At 37.7% G+C, this 22,902-nt stretch overlaps 2 protein-coding genes across 9 annotated transcripts in view; both read right to left on the bottom strand.

Moving 5' to 3' along the window:
- Positions 1 to 234: 234 nt before the first annotated feature.
- Positions 235 to 9,671, bottom strand: socs2 (suppressor of cytokine signaling 2). Of its 2 annotated transcripts, XR_002747248.3 has the most exons (4): positions 9,301 to 9,671; positions 6,257 to 6,416; positions 4,240 to 4,820; positions 235 to 636 (listed from the first exon to the last, which is right to left on the bottom strand). XR_002747248.3 is itself a non-coding variant. In XM_023289496.3 (3 exons), exons 2-3 carry the CDS (start codon positions 6,369 to 6,371, stop codon positions 4,342 to 4,344), a joined length of 594 nt encoding a protein of 197 aa, XP_023145264.2. In that variant the 5' UTR covers positions 6,372 to 6,416; positions 9,301 to 9,671; the 3' UTR covers positions 235 to 4,341. The 2 variants fall into 2 exon arrangements, 1 of the variants encoding a protein (XP_023145264.2); XM_023289496.3 differs by having other exon boundaries at positions 235 to 4,820.
- Positions 9,672 to 13,418: 3,747 nt separating this feature from the next.
- The window catches only part of LOC111585313 (filamin-C-like), a 71,631-nt gene continuing 62,147 nt past the window's right edge, over positions 13,419 to 22,902 (bottom strand). For 6 of the 7 annotated variants that reach the window (XM_055006592.1, XM_055006594.1, XM_055006593.1 and 3 more), the window contains 8 exons: positions 21,618 to 21,887; positions 20,775 to 20,912; positions 20,360 to 20,475; positions 20,001 to 20,133; positions 18,545 to 18,721; positions 18,250 to 18,468; positions 17,234 to 17,446; positions 13,419 to 15,461 (listed from right to left, as the gene is read on the bottom strand). In XM_055006592.1, coding sequence (XP_054862567.1) covers positions 15,274 to 15,461; positions 17,234 to 17,446; positions 18,250 to 18,468; positions 18,545 to 18,721; positions 20,001 to 20,133; positions 20,360 to 20,475; positions 20,775 to 20,912; positions 21,618 to 21,887 — 1,454 coding nt within the window. In that variant the 3' untranslated portion in view covers positions 13,419 to 15,273. The remainder of the gene's footprint in view (positions 15,462 to 17,233; positions 17,447 to 18,249; positions 18,469 to 18,544; positions 18,722 to 20,000; positions 20,134 to 20,359; positions 20,476 to 20,774; positions 20,913 to 21,617; positions 21,888 to 22,902) is intronic. The other variant, XR_008600217.1, reaches the window with a different exon arrangement.

Below are 22,902 nucleotides of genomic sequence, written 5' to 3'. Positions count from 1 at the left end.
TTTTTGTTGGTATGAGAATGAATTTCACATCTTTTAGTTCATTTGGTTGCAGAACCTTTGCATTTTTTTCACATAAAATCAAACAAATATGACAACTTTTGATTTTTTTTAACTTACTTTTTTCCTGGCACACTTGAGCCTCCATACTAATAGACTTGCATGAATATATTTAGTTTAAAACTGATTAAATAAACACCATAAAACCAGGAAACACTGAATAAATTAACTGTGTGATGAAGCACCATATAAAACTTTATTGATCTCACAGCTGATCAATGTTTACGGGTTGCAGAACATCGCATGCTTTCAGAGTCTTTTACAAAAAATGTACCAGAAAACACAGTGTGACACAATCAATAAATATCTTTAGAAAATCCCCCCGCGGCCTCCAGTCCGCGGCCGCGACGCGTTCCAAGGCCCACGCTCGTCTTCGTGTTCAGAATAAAGATTCATTCACTGGAAAGCAGAAAACATGGCGGCGCTGTTTGGCCTCCATACAAAGGCAGAAGAAGAAGAAGAAACATCAGCAGCAGGACACGCCCCTTTTACCTGGGTGACCACCTGACCAGGACGTGGCCCCGCCCCCTCAGCACAGGTGATGAAGTTACGATCAGATCGATCAGTTATTGATTTATTCTGAAGGGAATCAATAAACATGAAACATAAACATGAAGCATAAATAAACTTTTGATTTATTTATTAATTTCAGGGATTTGTCAAGTGCAACTGTGTTTGTGTTTTTGTTTGGAATAAGCTGATAGTTGATAAGAATTTATTGATCTCCAGGTACACATGTAACCCTCCGAGATCTGATTCAGGGACAGTTTAATCAAATTAAACTGAATTTAACCACAAACTAGTTGATAATCAAAAGGAAAATCCTTAAAATTAAAGACTTTTGAAGCTAACAATTAGCTATATTAGCTAAACTCGGATTTCTGACGTATCCAAAATAAGTAAAATTAACATTTATATTAAATATTTTGATGAATCCAATATGTGCCGAATTAACCAGGTGCTTCAAATGTTTGACAGAAATTTAAAAACTTATGTTCCATTTTGTGTTTTTAGTGAATAGTTTACATGGGAACCTAAAAACAGACGATTTTTGAATGGAGTCTGGTTGAACTATTAAATGGTCTCCAACACAAAGAAAGATCGACCAGTTCAGTTAAAACATTTTAAGGATGTGTCCAAATAAGTAGAATAAAATATTTTGAAAGTTTAAACAGACAGAAAGAGTTAATATTGGGCTAATTCATCAGCCGACCCAAGCGTTTAATAAAAGGTTCCTGATTTAAATTCAACCAGGGAACCTTAAAATGAATGTTTTTTGAATGGAGTTTTGTTATTTTGGTTAAACGGCCTTTAAACAGACATAAAGTGCAATCAAGGGAGCTGAAGTTTTTTTTGAGGATGTTTTATGAAATATGCTCGGTAATGTTAGCCTCTACATTATCCTAAACAAGCTGATGTTAGCCACTGCATTAGCCTAAACAAGATGTTAGCCATTACATTAGCCTAAACGAGATAATGTTAGCTGCTACATTAGCTTCAACAACTGAATGTTAGCTGCTGCGCTAGCCTAAACAAGATAATGTTTGATGCTACACTAGCCTAAACAAGATAATGCTAGCTATGACATTAGTCTAAAGGAGATAATGTTAGCCACTACATTAGCCTAAACGAGACAATGTTAGCCACTAGATTAGCCTAAACAAGCTAATGTAAGTTGAGACATTGGCCTAAACGAGATAATGTTAGCTGCTACATTAGCCTAGACAAGCTAATGTAAGGTGCTACCTTAGCCTAAACAAGCTAATATTAGCTGCAACATTAGACTTAGACTGACTTTATTAATCCCCAGAGGGATTAGCCTAAACAAGATAATTTCAGCTGCTATGTTAGCCTCAACAAGCTAATGTAAACTGCAATGTTAGCCTAATGAAGATAATGTAAGTTGCTACATTAGCTTAAACAAGGGTATGTTAGCCGCTACATTAGCCTAAACAAGATAATGTTAGCCACGACACTAGCCTCAACAAAATAATGTTCGCCGCTACACTAGCTTAAAGAAGATAATGTTAGCCACTACATTAGCCTAAACGAGCCACGCTAACGGTCTCTATGCGAATGGCATCCTAAAAATGAACGTTGTTTGAATGGAGTTTGGTTATATTTGTTAAACGGCCTTTAAACAGACAAAAAGTGCTAACAAGGGAGCTGAAACTTTTTTTCTAATTTTTCTGAAATATAACTGTACATGAATAATCTAATTTGTGAAAAATTTAGCAGATGATTCTAAGTTTTCAAACAGATTAATATTTTACATTCTAATGATGGTTATTGATCATCAAGGAATCCTAAAAATGAACGTTTTCTGGCTGGAGTTTTGCTGTCCAGAGCTGCTGTTTGTTGGTTTTCAGTTTGAATACGAGGCGTTCAGTGTTTCTGTATTTTCCTCTGTGTGATGCCACACCTTTGTTTTCCTGCGACCTGATTGGCTTCCGGCTGCAGAGCACTACAGCGGCAGGACAAAGTCTACCGGAGCCCGGAGAGGTCAAACCCGGGCTGACGTTTGTTCTCATGAAACCATCAACAACTGGGAGTGTTTGTTTGTTCGACGCATTGATCGGGAAAGCCGCCTCCATCGGCCAATCAGAGCACAGCGTTCCAGGTGTTTACAGGTAGAAAGGCGGGGAGGTTCACTCAGTTCTGCTTCTGCCACTTTAATGACGTTCTCCAGGTCAGTTGCTCCCCAGCAGCCAATCAGACGCTTGTTTTGGTTTTTAGAGCCGAACGGATCAATCAGCTAATCAATCAGAATGCCGCCAGGGAAACAATCCACGACTATTCAGAGAGTTTTTTTTAAACAAAACAAGTGAAACAGGAACACTTTCCAATAATTAATGATCAATATTTACTTTAGTCGACTTCTGTTCTTCAGGAAATCAATAAATTCTTGAAAAATACCCAAAATAACCAAACCAAGTTAGCGCTGAAACAATTAGGTGATCAACAGAGAGTTTAGTTTGATAATTGATTCATCATTTCATCTAGTTTAGGCTAACGTAGCAGCTAATGTAGTAGTTAGCATCTTTAAGCTACTGGAGCAACTAAACTTCTCTTGTGTAAGCTAACATAGTGGCTAAAGTTACCTTATATATACTAATGTAGCAGCTAAACTCCTCTTGATGAGGCTAATGTTTTGTTTGGGTTCAGGTTAACAATATCTTGTTCAGGTTAATGTAGCAGCTAATGTAGTAGTTAGCATTATCATCTTTAAGCTACTGTAGCAGCTAAACTTCTCTTGATAAGGCTAATATGGTGGGTAAAGCTACCTTATATATGCGAACGTAGCAGCTAAACGTCTCTTGATAAGGCTAACATAGTGGTTAAAGCTACCTTATATATGCTAACGTAGCAGCTAAATTCGTCATGCTTTAGCTAATGTTGTTTTGTTTGGGTCCAGGCTAACAGTATCTAGTTTAGGCTAACTTAGCTGCTAATGTTGCAGTTAGCATTATCATCTTTAAGCTACTGTAGCAGCTAAACTTCTCTTGGTAAAGCTAATATAGTGACTAAAGTTATCTAATACATGCTAATGTAGCAGCTAAACTTCTCTTGATGAGACTAATGTTGTTTTGTTAGCTGTTACTTTAGCCTAACAATATCTTATTTAGGCTAACGCAACAGCTAAACTTCTCTTGGTTAAGCTAACATATCAGTAAAATTTGCCTCACTTAGGCTAGCGTTGTCTCGTTTAGGCTAATGATATATTATTTAGGCTAATGTTGTGGCTAACGTTATAATGTTTAGGCTAATGCTGTCATGTTTAGGCTAATGCTAGGTTAATCTTCCACTTTGTTTTCAACAGCCTCCTTTCAAATTTGTGCAAATTTAATTTGTTAAATTCAGCTGATTGACTGATAATTAATCAATAATTATTCTGATAAAACACGACGATGATAGCTGCGACATTTTTCACCATTTTACAGACGAGATGATTTATTGATAATGTGAATATCCGATTGGTGGAACTGTTGGTTGCAGAGGAATCTGTTGCTACGAACGATGATTAGCAATGGGGATCTGTATTGATCTGAAGTGATCGGTATTGATTGGTATTGATCGTATTGATTGGTATTGGTCCCTATCAATGATCAGGAACTCTCAGAACTCTGGTTACATGTGTACCTGTGTGTGGAGGTAATGTGACTTCAGGTAACTTTGCATCACCTGCGACCAGAAGAGACGAAGATCGTCCGGATGTTACTTCCTGTTTGTCCCAGGGCAGCTGGGATTGGTCAGTGGTCATGTCGGCATGGCTCCGCCCCCCGGCTACACGTTGTAGGCGTAGTCCGTCAGGTAGTCCTTCAGTCTGTTGGGCAGTGGCAGGTCCTGAACCCGCCGCGTCCTGCGGTTGATGGCAATGCGACTCAGGTGCTGCAGCGACGGTGTTGTGGTATAAACTGGTTTGGTGAGCAGCAGCTGCACCATGCCATTGGGTGCCGCCGCCGCTGAGTCAGAGTTCGCCATCGCTGCCTTGTCGCTGGTCCTGGACAGCTGGACATAGTGCTCCACCAGGTGGACCACGCTGTCGAACTGCTTGAGCCGCGGCTTCACCAGAACCACCGAGTCCAGCTTGAACTTGCCGTGTTTGTACTCGATGCGCAGGTTGGTGGGTCCCGCCGACGTCACGGCCGAGATGGTGAACAGGTAGTCCTGCTGGGAGCTGTCCCGCACCAGGAAGGTCCCCTCCGAGGCGTCCTGCAGGATCTCTTTGGCTTCGTTAGCGGTCAGACTCCCCCAGTACCACCCTGCCGCCAAAACGGACACCAAGTCAGGGTCAAGACAACCCGAACAACCCGAACAACGGGAGCAACCGGAACAACCGGAACACTACCATCAATTAGACTGTTAGCTTATAGACAGTTAGCTTAGAGACAGTTAGCTTACAGGATGTTAGCATACAGACAGCTGGCTTACAAGATGTTAGCTTTCAGACAGCTAGTTTACAGACAGCTAGCTTACAAGATGCTAGCTTACAGACAGCTAGCTTACAAGATGTTAGCTTTCAGACAGCTAGCTTACAGACAGCTAGCTTACAGGATGTTAGCTTACAGACAGCTGGCTTACAAGATGTTAGCTTACAGACAGTTAGCTTACAGGATGTTAGCTTACAGACAGCTGGTTTACAAGATGTTAGCTTTCAGATAGCTAGCTTACAGACAGCTAGCTTACAAGATGTTAGCTTACAGACAGCTAGCTTACAAGATGTTAGCTTACAGACAGTTACCTTACAGGATGTTAGCTTACAGGATGTTAGCTTTCAGACAGCTAGCTTACAGGATGTTAGCTTTCAGACAGCTAGCTTACATGATGTTAGCTTACAGACAGTTAGCTTACAGGATGTTAGCTTTCAGACAGCTAGCTTAAAAGATGTTAGCTTAAAGACGGTTAGCTTACAGAATGTTAGCATACAGACTGTTAGATTACAGACTCGAAGTTTACAGACTGTTAGCATGGAGACCGTTAGCTTGCTTAGGCTACTGTAGCAACTAACATTATCTTTTCTAAGCTAATGTTTAAGCAGGAAACATTGTTTTGATTCGGCTAACATAGCAGATTACATTAGCTTGATTAAGCTAATGTAGCCACTTACATTAGCCTTTTTAGGCTAATGTAGCAGCTAACATTCGCTTGTTTAAGCTAATGTAGCAGCTTACATTATCTTGATTAGGCTAACATAGCAACTTATATTAGCCTTTTTAGGCTAATGTAAGCTTTTTAGGCTAATGTAGCGGCTAACATTCACTTGTTTAAGCTAATGTAGAAGCTAACATTATCTTGATTAGGTTAACGTAGCAGCTCAAAATAGCTTGTTTAGGCTAGCGTAGTGGCTAACATTATCATGTTTAGGCTAATGTAGCAGCTTACTTTAGCTTGATTAGGCTAACGTTGCGGCAAATGTTAAACTTCCTGATTTGACTCTTGAAGCAACCAGATGTGAATTCTGTCATTTTAAATGTGACAGAAAACATTTTCTTCAGTTCTGGTTCTGCTGGTTTTCATCCAGACTTCTGTTTTTGCAGCTCAGTGGAGGGAAGCATCGTCTGAAGTCTGATTTATGAGGCAGAAAGCTTTAATTTGACGTATTTTTAAATCTGCCCAATCTGCCAAAACACACAGAGCCTCCAGCTGTTGTGCTCATCTGGAGGCTCCAGGAGAACCGGCTGGGTTCCAGGAGACTGACCGGTGTTCCTGAGGTCCTTCATGGCAAGGGCCACCCGGCTCTCGTCCACAGCAGAGGTGTTGTCGGCTCGTCTGTCCTCGATGGTTTCCGTGGACTCAGAGGACTGGCAGGTCATTGGACTGGTCCGGCTTCAGGCCCGCCGCTCAGACATGAGTCCAGTCTGGAATTCAACGGGGGCAGTTACCAAAGAGGCAATAAAAACAGGAAGGAAAACCCCGTTTATCTCACAAGACTCCATTCAAAAATGAGCTAATTCAAGACTCCAGCTAAGCTGCTAAACACTGTCAGGTGGCTCAGTTTGAGCTTTTTACAAAAACAAATCAAGACAATATACAACAAATCAAATCTTTTAACACAGATTCAGTGAAAATGAGAATTATTTATAGAAAGTATTCTACTATTACAGTATTTTTAGGGATGTTTGTAAAAGAAAACCTTCTTTCTTCTCATAACAGACTCCAGTCAAAAGTGACCTAATTTAAGAACAAATTGTTCCCAAACTAAAACTAAACCTGAGAGAGGAGAAACTCTGAGTTTTTGCAAATCAATCAGATTAAATCTTAAATTCTGCAAACACAACTGCAAAAAATTGGGATGTTTGGGAGCATTTTGAAGGAATTTTACTGGAAAAAAAATGCCCCTTTTCTCTCACCAGATTCCATTTTATAATGTGCTAATTGAAGACTCCAGCTAAGACGCTAAATGCTGTCAGGTGGCTCAATTTGACCCTTTAAAAAACTAAATCCAGAAAATAAACAACAAATCAAATATTTTAAAACACTTTGTGAAAATAAAAATTCCTTTTCACTATTAAAGTATTTTAGGGAGGTTTGCCAAAGAAAGATCTTCTGTTCTCTCATTACTGACTCCATTCAAAAATGACTTAATTTAAGGACAAATTGTTCCCAAACTAAAAATAAACCAGACAGACCAGAAACTCTGAGTTTTTACAAATCAACCAGATTAAATCTTAAATTCTGCAAACAAATGATTCACTCAGCAGCAAAGAAATGGGATGTTTGGGAGCATTTTAAGGAATTCTAGTGGGAAAAAAGCCACTTTCTCCATTCAAAAATGACCTAATTTAAGACTGATTAAGATGCTAAATGCTGTCAGGAGGTGATTTTTAGGTTTGTTCTGTTTGTGTCTGAATATATTTAGACTAAACAGTGTAACCTCAGACTTGAATGGACATTTATATAGTTTTATTTGTGCGTTTTAATAAAAATGAGGGACAATTTGTGGTTAAAATGAGAATGTTTTTAATTTTCTGATCAGAATCACTCAGATTGTTTTTATTTGTTCCATAACTCTCCTCCGTCTGTAAAAATTCAGCTGAGACAAACAAAAACAACAGAAGCCTGAAGGGAAATTAAAGTTTTCAAGCAGATAAACAAAACTGATTAAAGAGCAGGAAGCAGTTTATAATAATTCTGAACAGAAATTAATTTAAAGGAACCAGTTTCTCTATTTTAGTGCATGAAAATCTATTTTTAATAAACGCGGTTAAAAAAGTTGTTTCTTGTGAGCTGAATTTAGGAGCTAAAAGGATGGATTGTGCTCCAGAAAACCTTCCAGAAACATAGAAATGAAGGAACTTTGACTATAGTTTAGTTTAAAGTGACCAGTTTCTGTATTTTAGTGCAAGAAAATCTGTTTATTTTCAATAATTACTATAATTAGAGGAGTTTCTTGAACCTTAAATGACAGATTGTTCCCTCTGACAGGCTAATAGTTGGACCAAATACCTAAAAAACTTATTTTTTTAAAGAATTTTTAATAGAATTTGGCTGGAAAAAGTGAGTTTTTACTGTTTATTGTTGGAAAATCTGTCAGTTTAAACCAAACTATATTTAAAATTCTTGCATTTCTACGTTTCGGTTTTCAGAACAATCTGTCCTTTAAGGTCCTAAAATTAGTAATAAGTTGAGTTGAAATGCTTCCAACTAGTTCTTCCTCGTTATTTAACAGGAATTTTTAGCGCTAACAGCAGCTTTTAGGTTCTAAAACACGGAAGATCTGAGTTTGAATTGAAAATATTCCAGATTCTGAGCAGAAAAAAAAACACCAAAATGAGCTCATTACTAGTTTTTCTGCAGCCCAGAACCCTCTATATACTAAAAAATCACAGAAAAACATCCGTTAGCATCGATCTTCTACTGATCTGTCAGAGGGAAGAATCGGACTTTTAAGGTTCAAGAAACTCCTTTAATTATGGTATTTATTGAAAATAAATAGATTTTATTGCAGTAAAATAGAGAAACTGGTCATTTTAAACCAAACTATAGTCAGAATTCCTGCATTTCTATGTTTCCTGGAGGGTTTTCTGAAAAATAAGTCGTCCTTTAAGGTCCTAAATTAGACAATTCATACTTAAAACTGAGATTTTCCAACAATAAACAGCAAAAACTAACTTTTTCCAGCCAAACTCTATTAAAAATACATTACATGCATTTCTCTGTTTCCTGGAAGGTTTTCTGGAGAATAAATCAGTTTTTTAAAAACTGAACCTTAAAGGACAGGTTGTTCTCTTCACATTTATAAACTGAAACTGATAAAACCTGGATTTAAAGGAATTTTTAAATAGAATTTGTTGTTTTTCTCGTCATTTTCAGGGTAAATTTAAGGCTTTGGTTGTTTTTATTCTCATGTTTCTCATTAAAATGTGGAATAAAGGTCTGGTTCTAATGAAATAAACCCAGAAAAACGAGAGAAACTGAAGAAAATCTGAGTTTAGAGACAAACTAAAGGTGGATTATTACAAACTGAAGGTTTATAGGTTTAATTTTAAAGCCAAAAATAACAATAAAGTAAAAATACCAGAATTTAGAGCAGAATTTGGAGAATTATTCTCCGTTGTTTAGAACAAATAAGAACTTTACTGTTTTTTTTAAGCTGTTTTTTTAAAAGAAAATTAACAATTAAATCATGGAAATATATATTTTTTAGGAAGTTTTTTCTCCAGAATCTGAATAAAAATGAGATGATTTAAAGTTTTTATGCACCAGCAGCTGTTTACCGGACCCGGACCGGTTCTGACGCACCTGAAGTTCGTCCTCCGGTAACACTCGACATGTCAGACCCGCAGAGGAGCTCCGAGCTCCGGTCCCCGGTCCAGTCCCCGGTCCAGTCCCCGGTCCAGTCCCCGGTCCGCTCCGCTCCGCTCCCCTCGGCTCTCTAATGGCGGGTCCCCTCGGAGGTCCGATCGTCGGATCTGAGCACCGAATCCCCGCCTCGAAGCACCGACCGGCTCCCGTTAACCGGACTGTGTTTAAGGCACCGATCCGTCCGTCCGTCCGTCCGTCCGTCGCCGAGCCGCGTCTCCTAGTCCTGCAGAGAACCGGATCACCGCCGGATCACCGTAAACACAAAGGCAGCATTTCCAGGAACTTTCCAGGAATACGGTCACGTGGCGCAGCGGCGACGGATTTAAGGTGGACCGACACACACCGGCCGGTCCCGGTGACGGTGTGGGGACCCGGGGTCAACAGGGTGCATCCAGCCCCAGAAGAGAAAAACAGAACCAGGACCAGGAAAACTAGAACCAGAAAAACAGGAACAACTTTACAATCCATCACAGAGTGAGGATCAGAAAAACCTCCTTTAGTTCCCCAAAATGTTCCCAGAAATGTTCTTATATTTAAAAAACATTCCCAGATTGCTTTGTTACCAATGTTTCTCTACGTTCTCAAAAATGCTCCCATGTTCTACAAATATTTTCATGTACCCAAAGTGTCCTCATGTTCCCTCAAAATGTTATGTTCCCAAAAATATATTCCTGTTCCCAAAATGACCTCATGTTCCCCCAAAATGTTCTTAAGTTCCCAAAATGTCCTCATGTTCCCCCAAAATGTTATGTTCCCCAAAATATATTCATGTACCCAAAATGACATCATGTTCCCCCAAAATGTTCTTAAGTTCCCAAAATGACCTCATGTTCCCCCAAAATGTTCTTAAGTTCCCAAAATGACCTCATGTTCCCCCAAAATGTTCTTAAGTTCCCAAATGACCTCATGTTCCCCCAAAATGTTATGTTCCCAAAAATATATTCATGTTCCCAAAATGACCTCATGTTCCCCCAAAATGTTATGTTCCCAAAAATATATTCATGTTCCCAAAATGACTCCATGTTCCCCCAAAATGTTCTTAAGTTCCCAAAGTGACCTCATGTTCCCCTAAAATGTTCTTATGTTCCCAAAAATATCTTCATGTTGCCAAAGTGACCTCATGTTCCCCCAAAATGTTCTTTTGTCCTCCACTAATGTCACATTAAAGAAAAACTTTCTCATGTTTCCGAATTGTTCTGTTACCAACGTTTCCCTACGTTCTCAAAAATGTCCCCATGTTCCCGAAAGTGTCCCTATATTCCCAAAACTACCCTCATGTTCCCTAAAATGCCATCACGTTCTCAAATTTTCCTCATGTTCCTAAAAATGTGTTAAAGTTTCCAAACTTTTGTCACGTTCCTAGAATGTTTTTTACGCTCCCAAATTGTCTTGAAATCCAAAATTGTCCTCTGGTTCCCAAATATGTTCCCACATTTCCCCATCATCTTCAGGTTCCCATAATGTGCTTCTGCTCCCTAAAAAAAGTCTTCATTTTCCTTAGTTTCCTCTTGTCCCCAACAGTGTCCTCACATTATCCAGAAGAGTTCCTGATGTTCCCATAAATATCTTCATGGTCCAAAAATGCCCTCAGGTTCCCAAAACACCGTCACATTTTCTCAGAAATGTCCCCATATGTTCAGAGGTTCCAACAAAGGTCCCCACATTCCCAATGGGTCCCTTTATGGTCTCCAAACTGAACTTTATGTTTCAAGAAAAGACCCCACATTCCTAAAATTATCTGGAGGTTCTCAAAATTTCCTTCACATCTCCAGAATGTTTTCATGTTTCCAGAAATGTTCCACTGTTCCCAGAATATCCTCGAGGATTTTCTTGGTATTTTATTAAACTTCCAGTCAAGGACAGTCTGCAGGATTTCGTTAAATCAAGAAAAAGTTCTTCTTCTTCTTCTTCTTCTTCTCCTTCTTCTTTCAGCTGATGAAATGAATCTGAATAATTTAATATGAGTTAAAGATCAAAGAATCTCTGTGATTTTAACTAAAAAGTCTGTTTGACTTCAGAGGAATCTTCTTGTTTAAAGTCAGTTTCCTGTTTCAGAGTTTCTCTTTGCTGATCTTCATTTCTAACTTTGGTCTCTGCTGCCTCCTGCTGGCCAGCTGCTGCATCGCTTCATTAAAGTTAAACTGCAGTAAATATTTTACACAAACTCCTCTGGAAACACGTTCTGTGAAAATATTTACAACTAAATTTGGGAACTTTGACACATTTTTGGGAACATGAAGGAGAATTTGAGAAAGTGATGACATTTTGGAGAATGTAAGGGCAGTTTTGGGAACGTGAGAGAACATTTATGGGAACATAAGAACATTTTAGGGGAACATCAGAACACTTTGGAGACATGAAGATATTTCTGGGAACATCAGGACATTTCAGGAACACAGGAATCCTGCTGGATAATGTGAGGACAATTTGTAGAATGTGAGGACACTTCTAGAGACATTAGGACACTGTGGGGAACATGAGGACAATTTTGGGGATGAGAGGAGACTTTAAGGAAAATGAGGACATTTCTTTAGGGAACAGAAGCACATTATGGGAACCTGAAGACAATGTGGAAATGTGGGAACATATTTGGGAACATGAGGACATTTTGAAGAACCTGAGGACAATTTTAAACAATTTTGGAATTTAAGACAATTTGAGAACGTAAAAAACATTCTAGGAACGTGACGAAAATTTGGGCACTTTAACACATTTCTGGGAACATGGAGGAGAATTTGAGATCGTGATGACCTTTCGGAGAACATAAGGGCAGGTTGGGGAACATGAGGACATTTATGGGAATATAACAACATTTTGGGGGAAACATCAGGACACTTTGGAGATTTGAAGATATTTTTGGGAACATCAGGACATTTTGGGAACAGAGAAACCCTGCTGGATGACATGAGGACAGAGTGTGAGGACACTTTTGGAGACATGACGACTCTTGTTTGAGGACATTTTAGGAACATTAAGACAATTTGTTGTGTATTTCTGTATTTGATTCAGTGCTGATTCACTTTAATAAAAACAATCAACTTCTCATCTTTATGTTATATAATAACACACACACACACACACACACACACACACACACACACACACACACACACACACACACATATAACATTAAAAAGACAATAAATGCACACATTAAGGCTAGAAAATTTAGTTTGTTATGGAGAATGGCTGTAATTTTTATAGATGTGAAGGTTAATATTTAAGGCTGGAGAATTTAATTATGGATATTTATTTATGGATATTTATATTAAATATAAATATAAATATAAGTGTAGCTACTATTACATCTGCATTGTTTTAAATATGTTAACATATTTTTAAACATGGTTTAGTCTCAGGAAAATGCAGCAAATGGATTTATAATTTATATTTCAGTTTCAGTAACATTTCTGATTTTATTTTATTAAGATAACTTAGATTAAGAATCAATATGATAAACGTGTTTTTCATACTAATTGATTGACTATATATGTATTATTTTCTATTATTCATATTCTTATTTTATTGCAATAATAATTATTACAAAAAATAATTCTGAAAATAACATAATATCCCAAAATAACAATTCTTATTAATAACAATGATAATAATGAAAATAATGACGATAATAATAATACATTTTTTTATTACTATTACTATTATCATTTATTATTCTTATTTTTAATAATTATCACTATAAGCAGGATTATTATCATTATTATTATTATTAATAATAATAATAATAATAATAATAATAATAATAATAATAATAATAATAATAATAATAATAATAACAATAATAATAATAATAATAATAATAATAACCCCGATTTATTATTATTATTTTTATTTATTATTATTATTATTATCATTATTATTATTATTATTGTTATTATTATTATTATTATTATTATTATTATTATTATTATTATTATTAATAACAATAATAATAATAATAATAATAATAATAATAATAATAATGTATAATAGCTGTAATGATGTCTTTGTCCTGCAGGAGGCGCCACCATTTCCAGTGTTTCTCAATGAGACCATCATCAGCTTCTTCTTCTTCTTTATTATTTGGGAGATGTGTTCATTATGCCTGCACAATCTGACTGTTGGTTACATATCAAACTTTATTCACTCATAGAAAATCACTAGAAAAAGTCACTCTATAATATCATGTTTCCAACATTCACACGTTAAACTCCACTGCACTGCTTCCTGTGGTAAAAAACAACAAAAACTAAGGCATCACGTCGACTTTTCTCCAAAGAATCCAGGAAGAAGATCGAGTTCTTCGCCAGCTCTTTCACAATAAGACCGTTTTTCTGTCAAAGAAAATCAGGAGGAGAATAAATAAAATCACAGTTTGTCCTGATCAGCTTCTGTTTAGCTCTGAGTTTAAATAAAAACACTGAGAATCTAAATCCACAGGTTTGAAACATCCCAAAGGTTCCCGAAGGGTTCTGGTACAAACGTCTGCTGAGCTCTGATTGCCTGAAGGGTGGATTGTCTGAAGCAGTACATTTCTACGTTTACGCTGATAAAAAAGATTCTTTATTTCATCCTGTTGTGTTTCCATCAGTGGGTCTGTTGAGTCTCTAAGAGTGAGAACTAAAAACACTGAATCCCTGCTGTCAAATTCAACCACTGTTTGCTGTTTGTAGACGGTTTCTGTCGTTTTTAGTTGCCATCTTAGGTCATTTTCAGTTGCTGTTTTCTTTTGTTTTGATTCACTATTTTCCATCGTGTTCAGCCAGTGTTTTGTCATTTTCAGTTGCTGTTTCTTTTTCCGGTATTTTCAGACAGTGTATGTGTCATTTTTCTGTCATTTCGACTCACTAAGTTCCATCGTTCAGTGTTTTGTTGTCATTTTCAGTCACTGATTTCCATCATTTTTGGTCGCTGTCTTCCGTCTTTTTCAGTTGCCGTTTTCCGTCATTGCGGCTCACTAATTTGCATCATGTTCAGTCAGTGTTTTGTTGTCATTTTTAGTTGTTTTTTGTCATTTTATGTCATTTTCAGTTGCTGTTTTCGTAATTTTTGGTCGATATCTTCTGTCATTTTCAGAAACTATCTGTTGTTTTCCAGCATTTTATCTCACCAATTTCCATCGTTTTTAGTGTTTTGTCGTCATTTGTAGTTGTTTTCTGTTGTTTTCTGGCATTTTGATTCACTACTTTCCATCAAGTTCAGTCAGTCTTTTGTTGTCATTTTTAGTTGCTGTCTTCTGTCATTTTCAGTTTCTGTTGTCTCAGTTGCTGTTTTCTGTCCATTACAGTTACAATTATCTTTCTTTTTCAGATGCAGTTTTGCCATTTTCTCGTGCTGTTTTTAGTCACTATTTACAGTTGTTTTCATTCACCATTTTCAGTCCGTTTCTATCGCTGCCATCAGTCATTTTTAGTCACTGTTTTCAGACGCAGTTACCTGTTGCTGTTTGCAGTCATCGTTAAAATTCATTGTTTGTCGTGGTTTTGTGTCACTATCAGTTTGTGTTTGAAAACAAATTTTGATTCATGTACAATCTGTTTTTTGAAGCTGCAACTCCACTTGTTTCCTTGAATCTCGACAACAGTGAACATAGAGACACAACAGACTTACTAATGGAAACAGAGCTGACTAAAATGAACCAGAATGATCCTTTAACTTTCCAAAAACAAGTTCTGTGAATAAACTTTAATACACCAGATACTGAGCAGTGACTCACCCCAAGTTAATTAATTCCACTTTAAAATGCTGTTTATAAAAGCTGCTGTGAGAACATCACAGTTCAGTTTCAGGACTGAATCTGCAGAAGACAAACAGAAGAACCAGGACAATGAACATGAGAACTTTGGCATCGAGTGTGAAAACTGTCCCAGAACAAAGAGAACGTCTCCAGTGCATCACGGAGGAAGTTCAGTTTTAAGGCACGGTGACGTGGAAAGGACTTCCGGGAACATTCTCATCACCCCACTTCACGATCAGGATGTAGCTGCCCTGTTCCTTCACCGTGTACGTCACGTTGTACATCCTGCTGCCCATGTGTTTGACGTAAACCTCCTCGCAGGGCGTCTTCGGTCCATGGACGCCGACCATCAGCATGTTGGTTCCTGTAGACCGAAACCCAGAAGTATCAGCAGGCGATAAAACAAAACAGAACTAACCATGCACAACATTCACATCAAAGTCGCTGAAAGACATGGAAAAAAATCATACTGTTTGTTATATATATGTTTGTTTCTTTATTGTAAATTAATTGATTTGAATTCTGGGTCGCCAAAAGATGTCAGTTCAGTTTTCAAGGCTCTAAGGGGGATTCAGATGATCAGAATCTGCCATTATGTAAAGCAGGGTGTCATCTGCATATTGGCGAATAATAATAAAAATAATAATAATAATAATAATAATAATAATAATAATAATAATAATAATAATAATAATAATAATAATAATATTAATAATAATAATAATAATAATAATAATAATAATAATAATAATAATAATAATAATAATAATAATAAATTATTTAGAGATAGCTAGTGGTGGGACGCGATTAAAAAAAATCTAATTAATTACAGGCTTTGTAATTAATTAATCGCAATATTTGCAGTTTTGTCAAATAGCAATATTTGACACAATAAGGGAAGTTTTTCAATTAAAAAAATTGTGGTTGACAGTTGAATCAATGAATAGACATATATACGTGTTTATAATTTAAAATTTATTTAAAAAATGGAAAATGGGACAAATAGAAAAAAGTGATGATGATTTAAAGCTTGGATTTAGTTATTTTTTTCCACTGTATGGCACACAACATAAGTAGTTCAAGGACGTTCAAAAAGTTGAAAATCCAGAGATTCATTCTGTTTTCATAGTTTCTGGGTCTGATAAATGGTGTCATTTTGATGGTTCTTTTTGTTAAGAATATACATTTTTATTTATGTATTTCTTTATAAACAAAAAGTTTATAATTAAGTTATTAAAAGACAGATATTTTTGTTGTTTAAGTTATTACTTCTCCGAGGAGGCGGAGCCTCAACAGTGTAAAAACTTAAACCACAAAAATGTCTGTTTCATTTCTATTTATCTGCATTTTTCATCTGTCTGCTACATTCACAGATTACTGCAAAATCAAAGTGTAATTATAACGATTAGATTCAACATTTCAAGACTTTTTGTAAACTCAAGCACTGTCTAGAAAAGTAGTCTATTATAGGATAGCTACACCATTAGCCGTCAGCAAGACTGTTGTAGCCAACGTTAGCTCTGGTCCTAACAGCAACATGTTTTACTGTCAGCTTGAAGTGCTGCGGTGATCAGAAAATTCTAACGTGTTAAATCCCAGCCCTAATTATAACATTAGGGCTGCAAGTAATGATTACTTCCAGTCTCAATGTATTTATTTAACCTTTATTTAACCATAGAAGCCCTTGAGATTTAAATTTCTTTCAGGAAGGGATGCTGTTAAAAGGTTACAGGAGAAAAAATACGGTACAATTCACAACAACAGACAAGAGAGGAAAATAAAACACTAAAATTAACACGGAACGACATGCAAATACAATCACACTGGAACTGCTTTGATAGATGGTTCTGGTATGAGTAGTGTTTTTAGTGTGAATTGTAAATTTGCATTTTTTGCACAAATTTCCCAAAAATCTATTTTCGATCATCAGGATCTACAGCTATGTAAAGCAGGGTGTTGTCTGCTTTAAATAATAATATTGCACTTATTATTTATTATTTATTTCTGTTGTAAATTTATTTACTTAACCTTCATTTAGCCAGGGAAACCCAAAAGGATCACCAGATAACCAGAAACATCAGCAGGCGATAAAACAAAACAGAACAAACCGTGCACAACATTCACATCCATGCTCACCTGCTTTGCTGCAGTCGACCGTAAACGTGTTCTTCTGACCAACGAAGGCCTTCGATAATCCGGAGCCTCTGGAGACAACGTTACTGGCGTCTGAGGAGAATTTAGGCAAAGAGGCAAAAGGTCCCCCCATGGATGACGATGACGACTTAGTGACAGTTTCCACGAGAACCGATGATGTTTCGTGTAAACTGTGACCTCCAGACAGACGAGGACCTGCAGGAGGTTTAAAGAGACACAAGTCAACTAAAGTACGTGGACGCCTCTCTTTATATGACAGTTTCCTCATTTTTCATCACTGTGGACTCATTTTGGATGAAGTCTTTGGTTTTTGCAGAATCTGGTTATTTTTGGAGAAATGTTAAATGAGACGTGTAGATAAAATGATTTAGATATTAAGCTTAGATTCAGTTCATTTTCCTCAAAGAAGTGTTATATAGCTCATGGACTGTCAAAAAGCCTGAAATACAAAAATTCTTTTTGAGTTTCTGGCAAATAATTTGTGTCGTTTTGGCATAATTTTAAAGATAACTCGCCTTTCAAACCTGCTTGGAGGTTATGCTCTGAAACTGAGAAAAAAATCTAAGAATTCCTAAGGACTTATAATGTAAAATTTTAATGTTTAATGTACATTGAATGGCAAAACAAACCCCTAAGGGGAAAAAAATTTGGAACAAACTGACAACTCAATATTTTGTTTACAGGAAAAATAATTTTAACTACTGGTCATTTCATTTTGTATTACGATAAGATTCTTCACTTTTGTTGCATCGATTTTTTTTCCTTTTCTTACTGGAGACAGGACGCTGTAACTAAGATAAGACACATTTGGAGTTCAGAAAGTAAAACAAAACAGACGATGGTTGTAAAAGATGGCAGTTGCAAAGACAAAATGTAAAAGTAGAAATACGAAGGAAAAAATTATTTGATTCAAAGGGTTGATGAAGGAAAAGTAATGATAATGTTTTAATCGGACTGCTTTAATCCGACTGCCTCAGTTCTGTGGTCCACCGACCCACCTGAGACTTTGGCCTTGAAGGGGCTTCCTACGATGTGCTGAGGTCCTCCATATTTGATGGAGATCAGGTAGTTTCCAGGAGCCATTGGTGTGTAGGACACCTTGTAGCCTTCAGGACACTCCTGACAGTCCATCTTCACTTTGGACGGGCCGTCAATGGTCACCGACAGAGCTCCAGAACCGGCGTTACAAGTGTTCACGATGAACTCGGATGGCACACCTGAACAACAGCACAGAACCATTAAAATCACCTTAACGTTCTGATTCAGGGCTTTGACATGAAGGTTTGTTGATACCTGTGGTTCCTCCCTCCAGGCCCGGTCCAAAGGCAGACACCATCCCTGGATCTCCGACCTGACCCGGTTCTCCCACTCGGATCTTGAAGGGGCTGCCAGGAACGTGGCTGCCGTTGAAACGAACGTCTATCGAGTGAATCCCGTTTTCCCGTGGGATGAACCTGATAGCATGCTGATCTGTAGAAACACAAGGATCCACATTCATGTTCTGTCTTTACCTTCAACAGTGACTTCAACAGGTTCTGCACGTTCCTCAGAAAGTTCTAACTACAGGTCAAAGCATGTATTAAGTTTTAGAACTTTTTAGAGTTTTCAGGCAGATTTCTCGCCTTCACTGTGTTGTGCTGAAAATTGTGCTCTTGTCAAAGTTTCCTTGTTTGTTTTTTTTAGTTAGAATATGTTTATTCTTTTCTTGTAAATTAGTTGATTTCAATTCTGGGTCACCTTCAGATGACAGCTTCAGTTTTCAAGGCTCTAAAGAGGATTCAGATTATCAGAATACATTTATGTAAAGCATGGCGTCGTCTACATATATCTGAATAATAATAAGTTATTTAAAGATGATAACACCAGAGCTGCAATGAATGATAATTTTCACTCTCAATTTTATTTAGCTAACCAGAGAAACTCTTGAGATTTAAATTTCTTCTAGGAAGGAACGCTGTCATAAAGTTAGACAAAAAAGGTGAAATTCACAACAACAGACATGAGATGGAAATAAAACACGCCAAACCTAACGCTGAATGACATGCAAATAAAATCCCACTGGGACTGTTTTGATAGATATTGTGGTTCTGGTATGAGGGGTGTTTTAGTGTGAATTGTAAATTTGCATTTTTTCCCACAAATTTCCAAAAAATTAATATTAAAAATGATGACTTTCCAATCATAGGATCTACAGCTATGTAAAGTAGGGTGTTGTCTGCATAGCGGCAAATATTAATAACACTATTTATTGATGATAACACCAGGGCTACCACTAATGATTATTACTGCTGTAAATGTATTTACTGAACCTTTATTAAGCCAGGGAAACCCATAAGGATTACATTTAACTTTCAACAGAGACCTGGCCATGAAAAGACCGAATTATAAAGTTACAAAAAAAATTTACAGACTCAACAACAACAGCACAAAAATAAAATACACTAACACTAGGGCTGTATGACATGTTGACAGTCCAAAGATACTGAGTTTACCACCATAGAAGAGGAAAGAACACAGAAATATTAATATTTAAGTATTGTTTTAATTACTCAAACCAATTAATCAATAATGAATTTAATAGTTGGAATTTAATTTTAATAGCTAACAACTACCCCATTAGTTATTATGGTTGTAGATAACATGGTGTAAACATGAAAAACTAAAAATCAGTGGGCCCAGACTTGAACCTTGTGGAACTCCAAAGACTCTTTTACAAACCCAGTCTGTAATGATGGTTGTTGGTTCTTACCGCTGTCCAGCTCGGTGATATAACACTCCTCTATGGCTCCAGACGGTGTGTGGATCTTAGCGTCGATCAGCCCTCTGGCGCCGTTTAGCTGAACAGCAAAAGAAGCTTCCTGACCCACTTTCAGACCCATTTCCTGAAGAAGAACCAGGAGGAGAAAAAATACAAATACAGGAATTATCTATCTGATTTACTCTCTGATGTTCAGCTTCTTCCAGCCACATTAATAAATTTATAACCTAGTAAATAACCTGAATAAATCTGTCACTTTTAATATAGCACCAACACATCAGAGGGTTTATTATGTGAAGATTCAGCTGATTTATACTGATTTAAAGCAGCTTTAAGTGATGTTTTCTCACCTGCAGGCTGGTGATGGTGAGGCGGCGAGCGTCGTCCGACAGAGTGGCAACAGGAACGATGAAGGGCGAGTCTGGGATGTGTTCATCGTTGAATTTAATGGAAACTTCATAATCACCTGGACAGAACAAACAGAAGTCATAAAATGTTAAAACTTTATATATCATTGCTGTATTCCACAGTTCACCAGCAGAACTCTCGTGATCATTGTAAAACTAAAGAAAACTAAAAACAAACTGGTTCTCGGGCAGCTTCTGAAGCAGATCTTTGGATGTTTACTTACTCGCCTACTACAGACGGATCCTGGAATTAAATGACCAGAATTTAAGGAGATATTTCATCCCCTAACTAGTCCTGGTAATGTTGATCATGGTTAAAACAGATAAGTCAAAAACCTCATCTGTGTTGGAGTCTTACCGGGTTCCTGAACCACGTAGGAGGCTCCACAGGATCCGTCCTTCCGGTCCTCGAAGGTGATCTCGGCCTTGCTGGGTCCCTCCACGGCGATGGACAAACCTCCAGCTCCGGCTTCTCTGGTCCAGATACTGAACTCAGCTGAAGACAACAGTCAGGTTTATCATAGTGAACCTGCACAGCTGCAGTTCCTCCAATGAACACTAGAGGCCGCCTGCAAGAAAACTCAACCAAGACTTTGGCTGCAATCCAATGTCCTCACGATATAGTACACAATAAAATTTTAATTTGTTCTAATATGCAGTACATCAAATGTACATACCCGGATGTCCGACTACATCTGGTTGGATTCTGAAGTATTCTTTCCCACAATCCTCAGTGCAGTAACATCACAAATGTTGCACACGAGTAGAAACAAGCTTAAACCATCAACAGCTGACAAACAGGTGACTGTGATGGTAAATTTTAAGGTGCACTATTATGATGAAGTAGTCTGTCCCAATTGTACTTTGGAAATGTAATTTGGTACACAGTCCTAATACACCACCTCACAGCTGTCCTGGTGGCGTCTTTGACCAAAGTTTGAACTTCGCTGACTATCAGACTGAGACGTAGGGGGTGCTAATGAGTTCTACTGAAAAAAATCTGTTTTAGGGCATATGAGGACGCAACAAAGAACAGAGTGCACAACTTGAAGAGAAACCAAAAGGCGGACATCTGAATGAAACTGAACATTTTTACCAAAAGATAATGAGGAAGAAAGTACAAAGAAATTAGAGGATGGAAAACAAGCTAAAAGCAGAAATGATGAAGACGAGGAGGACAAATCCAAACTCTTCAGCCCACCTGGGATTCCCGCCACTCCCCGGTCCAGTCCGGTTCCTCCGGCTCGTACCTTGTGGGCTCCTCCTTCGCCCAGCGGCCCCACAGTGAACTGGAAGGGGGAACCAGGGACATGTTGGCCCCGATACTTAACGTTGACGGTGTGAGGTCCCATCTCCTGAGGGATGAACCTGACGCTGTAGGTGCTGTCCTCCCCTTTGATGATCTCTGCGTCCTCCGTCTTCCCTCCAGGACTCGTCACCTGAGCCATCATCTCCTGGTTACCTGCCTCACCTGGGAGGAGGAAGACGAGGGAAACAATAAGGTTTGGAGTTCCTCAGGGATCAATTCAAGGTCCTCTTCTTTTTATTTTACTGTTTGTACAAATATTAGAACTTAAAGTGCCTGATTATTATCGAACTCAACTTTTGAAATTTGTTCTAAATTTTACTCTGAATTAATTAATAGCAAGTAAACAACCCTTTATGAAGATGGAAAAAGTCTTCTCTTTATGTCCTTTATAGACCACAATTATTTGTTACCAGTCATGACCACACTGTGTTCCTCTCACATCTTATAGTAGAAGACATAAAAGCAATTTGTAACTCTCCACGTCCAACACCAACATCTAGACCTCTATGAACACCAACATCTAGACCTCTAAGGACACCAACATCTAGACCTCTATGGACACCAACATCTAGACCTCTATGGACACCAACATCTAGACCTCTAAGGACACCAACATCTAGACCTCTATGGACACCAACATCTAGACCTCTATGGACAGCAACATCTAGACCTCTAAGGACACCAACATCTAGACCTCTGTGGACACCAACATCTAGACCTCTATGAACACCAACATCTAGACCTCTATGAACACCAACATCTAGACCTCTATGAACACCAACATCTAGACCTCTATGAACACCAACGTCCAACACATCAGATTCTACTGATGTTAGAGCCTCAAAAGTTGGTGAAATGTCGACCAAAGACTGGATTTTAGTAGAGATATGGATCCATCCCACCACCGTTGACTGAAAATTTTGCACTGTTTCCATTTTCAAGGTCCGGGAATTAAAAATCTGCCCTCTGTTGGATCCTTTCAATCATCATGATCTCCTGGAAGCTATTCTGTCTGTTTGGTGGGGGGCTAAAATACAAAAAATTTGAGTTCTGAAAACAAAAAATTCTCAAAATTCAGCCAAAATATTTTACAGAACTTAGCTTTGGGTCGAATAAACAAACAGATAAGCAAAATTTGAGCAGAAACTGAGACAGTTGAGCGACACATTTCCTGAAT

This window comes from Amphiprion ocellaris, chromosome 21 (assembly GCF_022539595.1).
Source record: "Amphiprion ocellaris isolate individual 3 ecotype Okinawa chromosome 21, ASM2253959v1, whole genome shotgun sequence".
NCBI lineage: Eukaryota > Metazoa > Chordata > Actinopteri > Pomacentridae > Amphiprion > Amphiprion ocellaris.
Note: the sequence above shows the minus strand (reverse complement) of the source record. Positions and strands in the feature narration are given on the sequence as shown.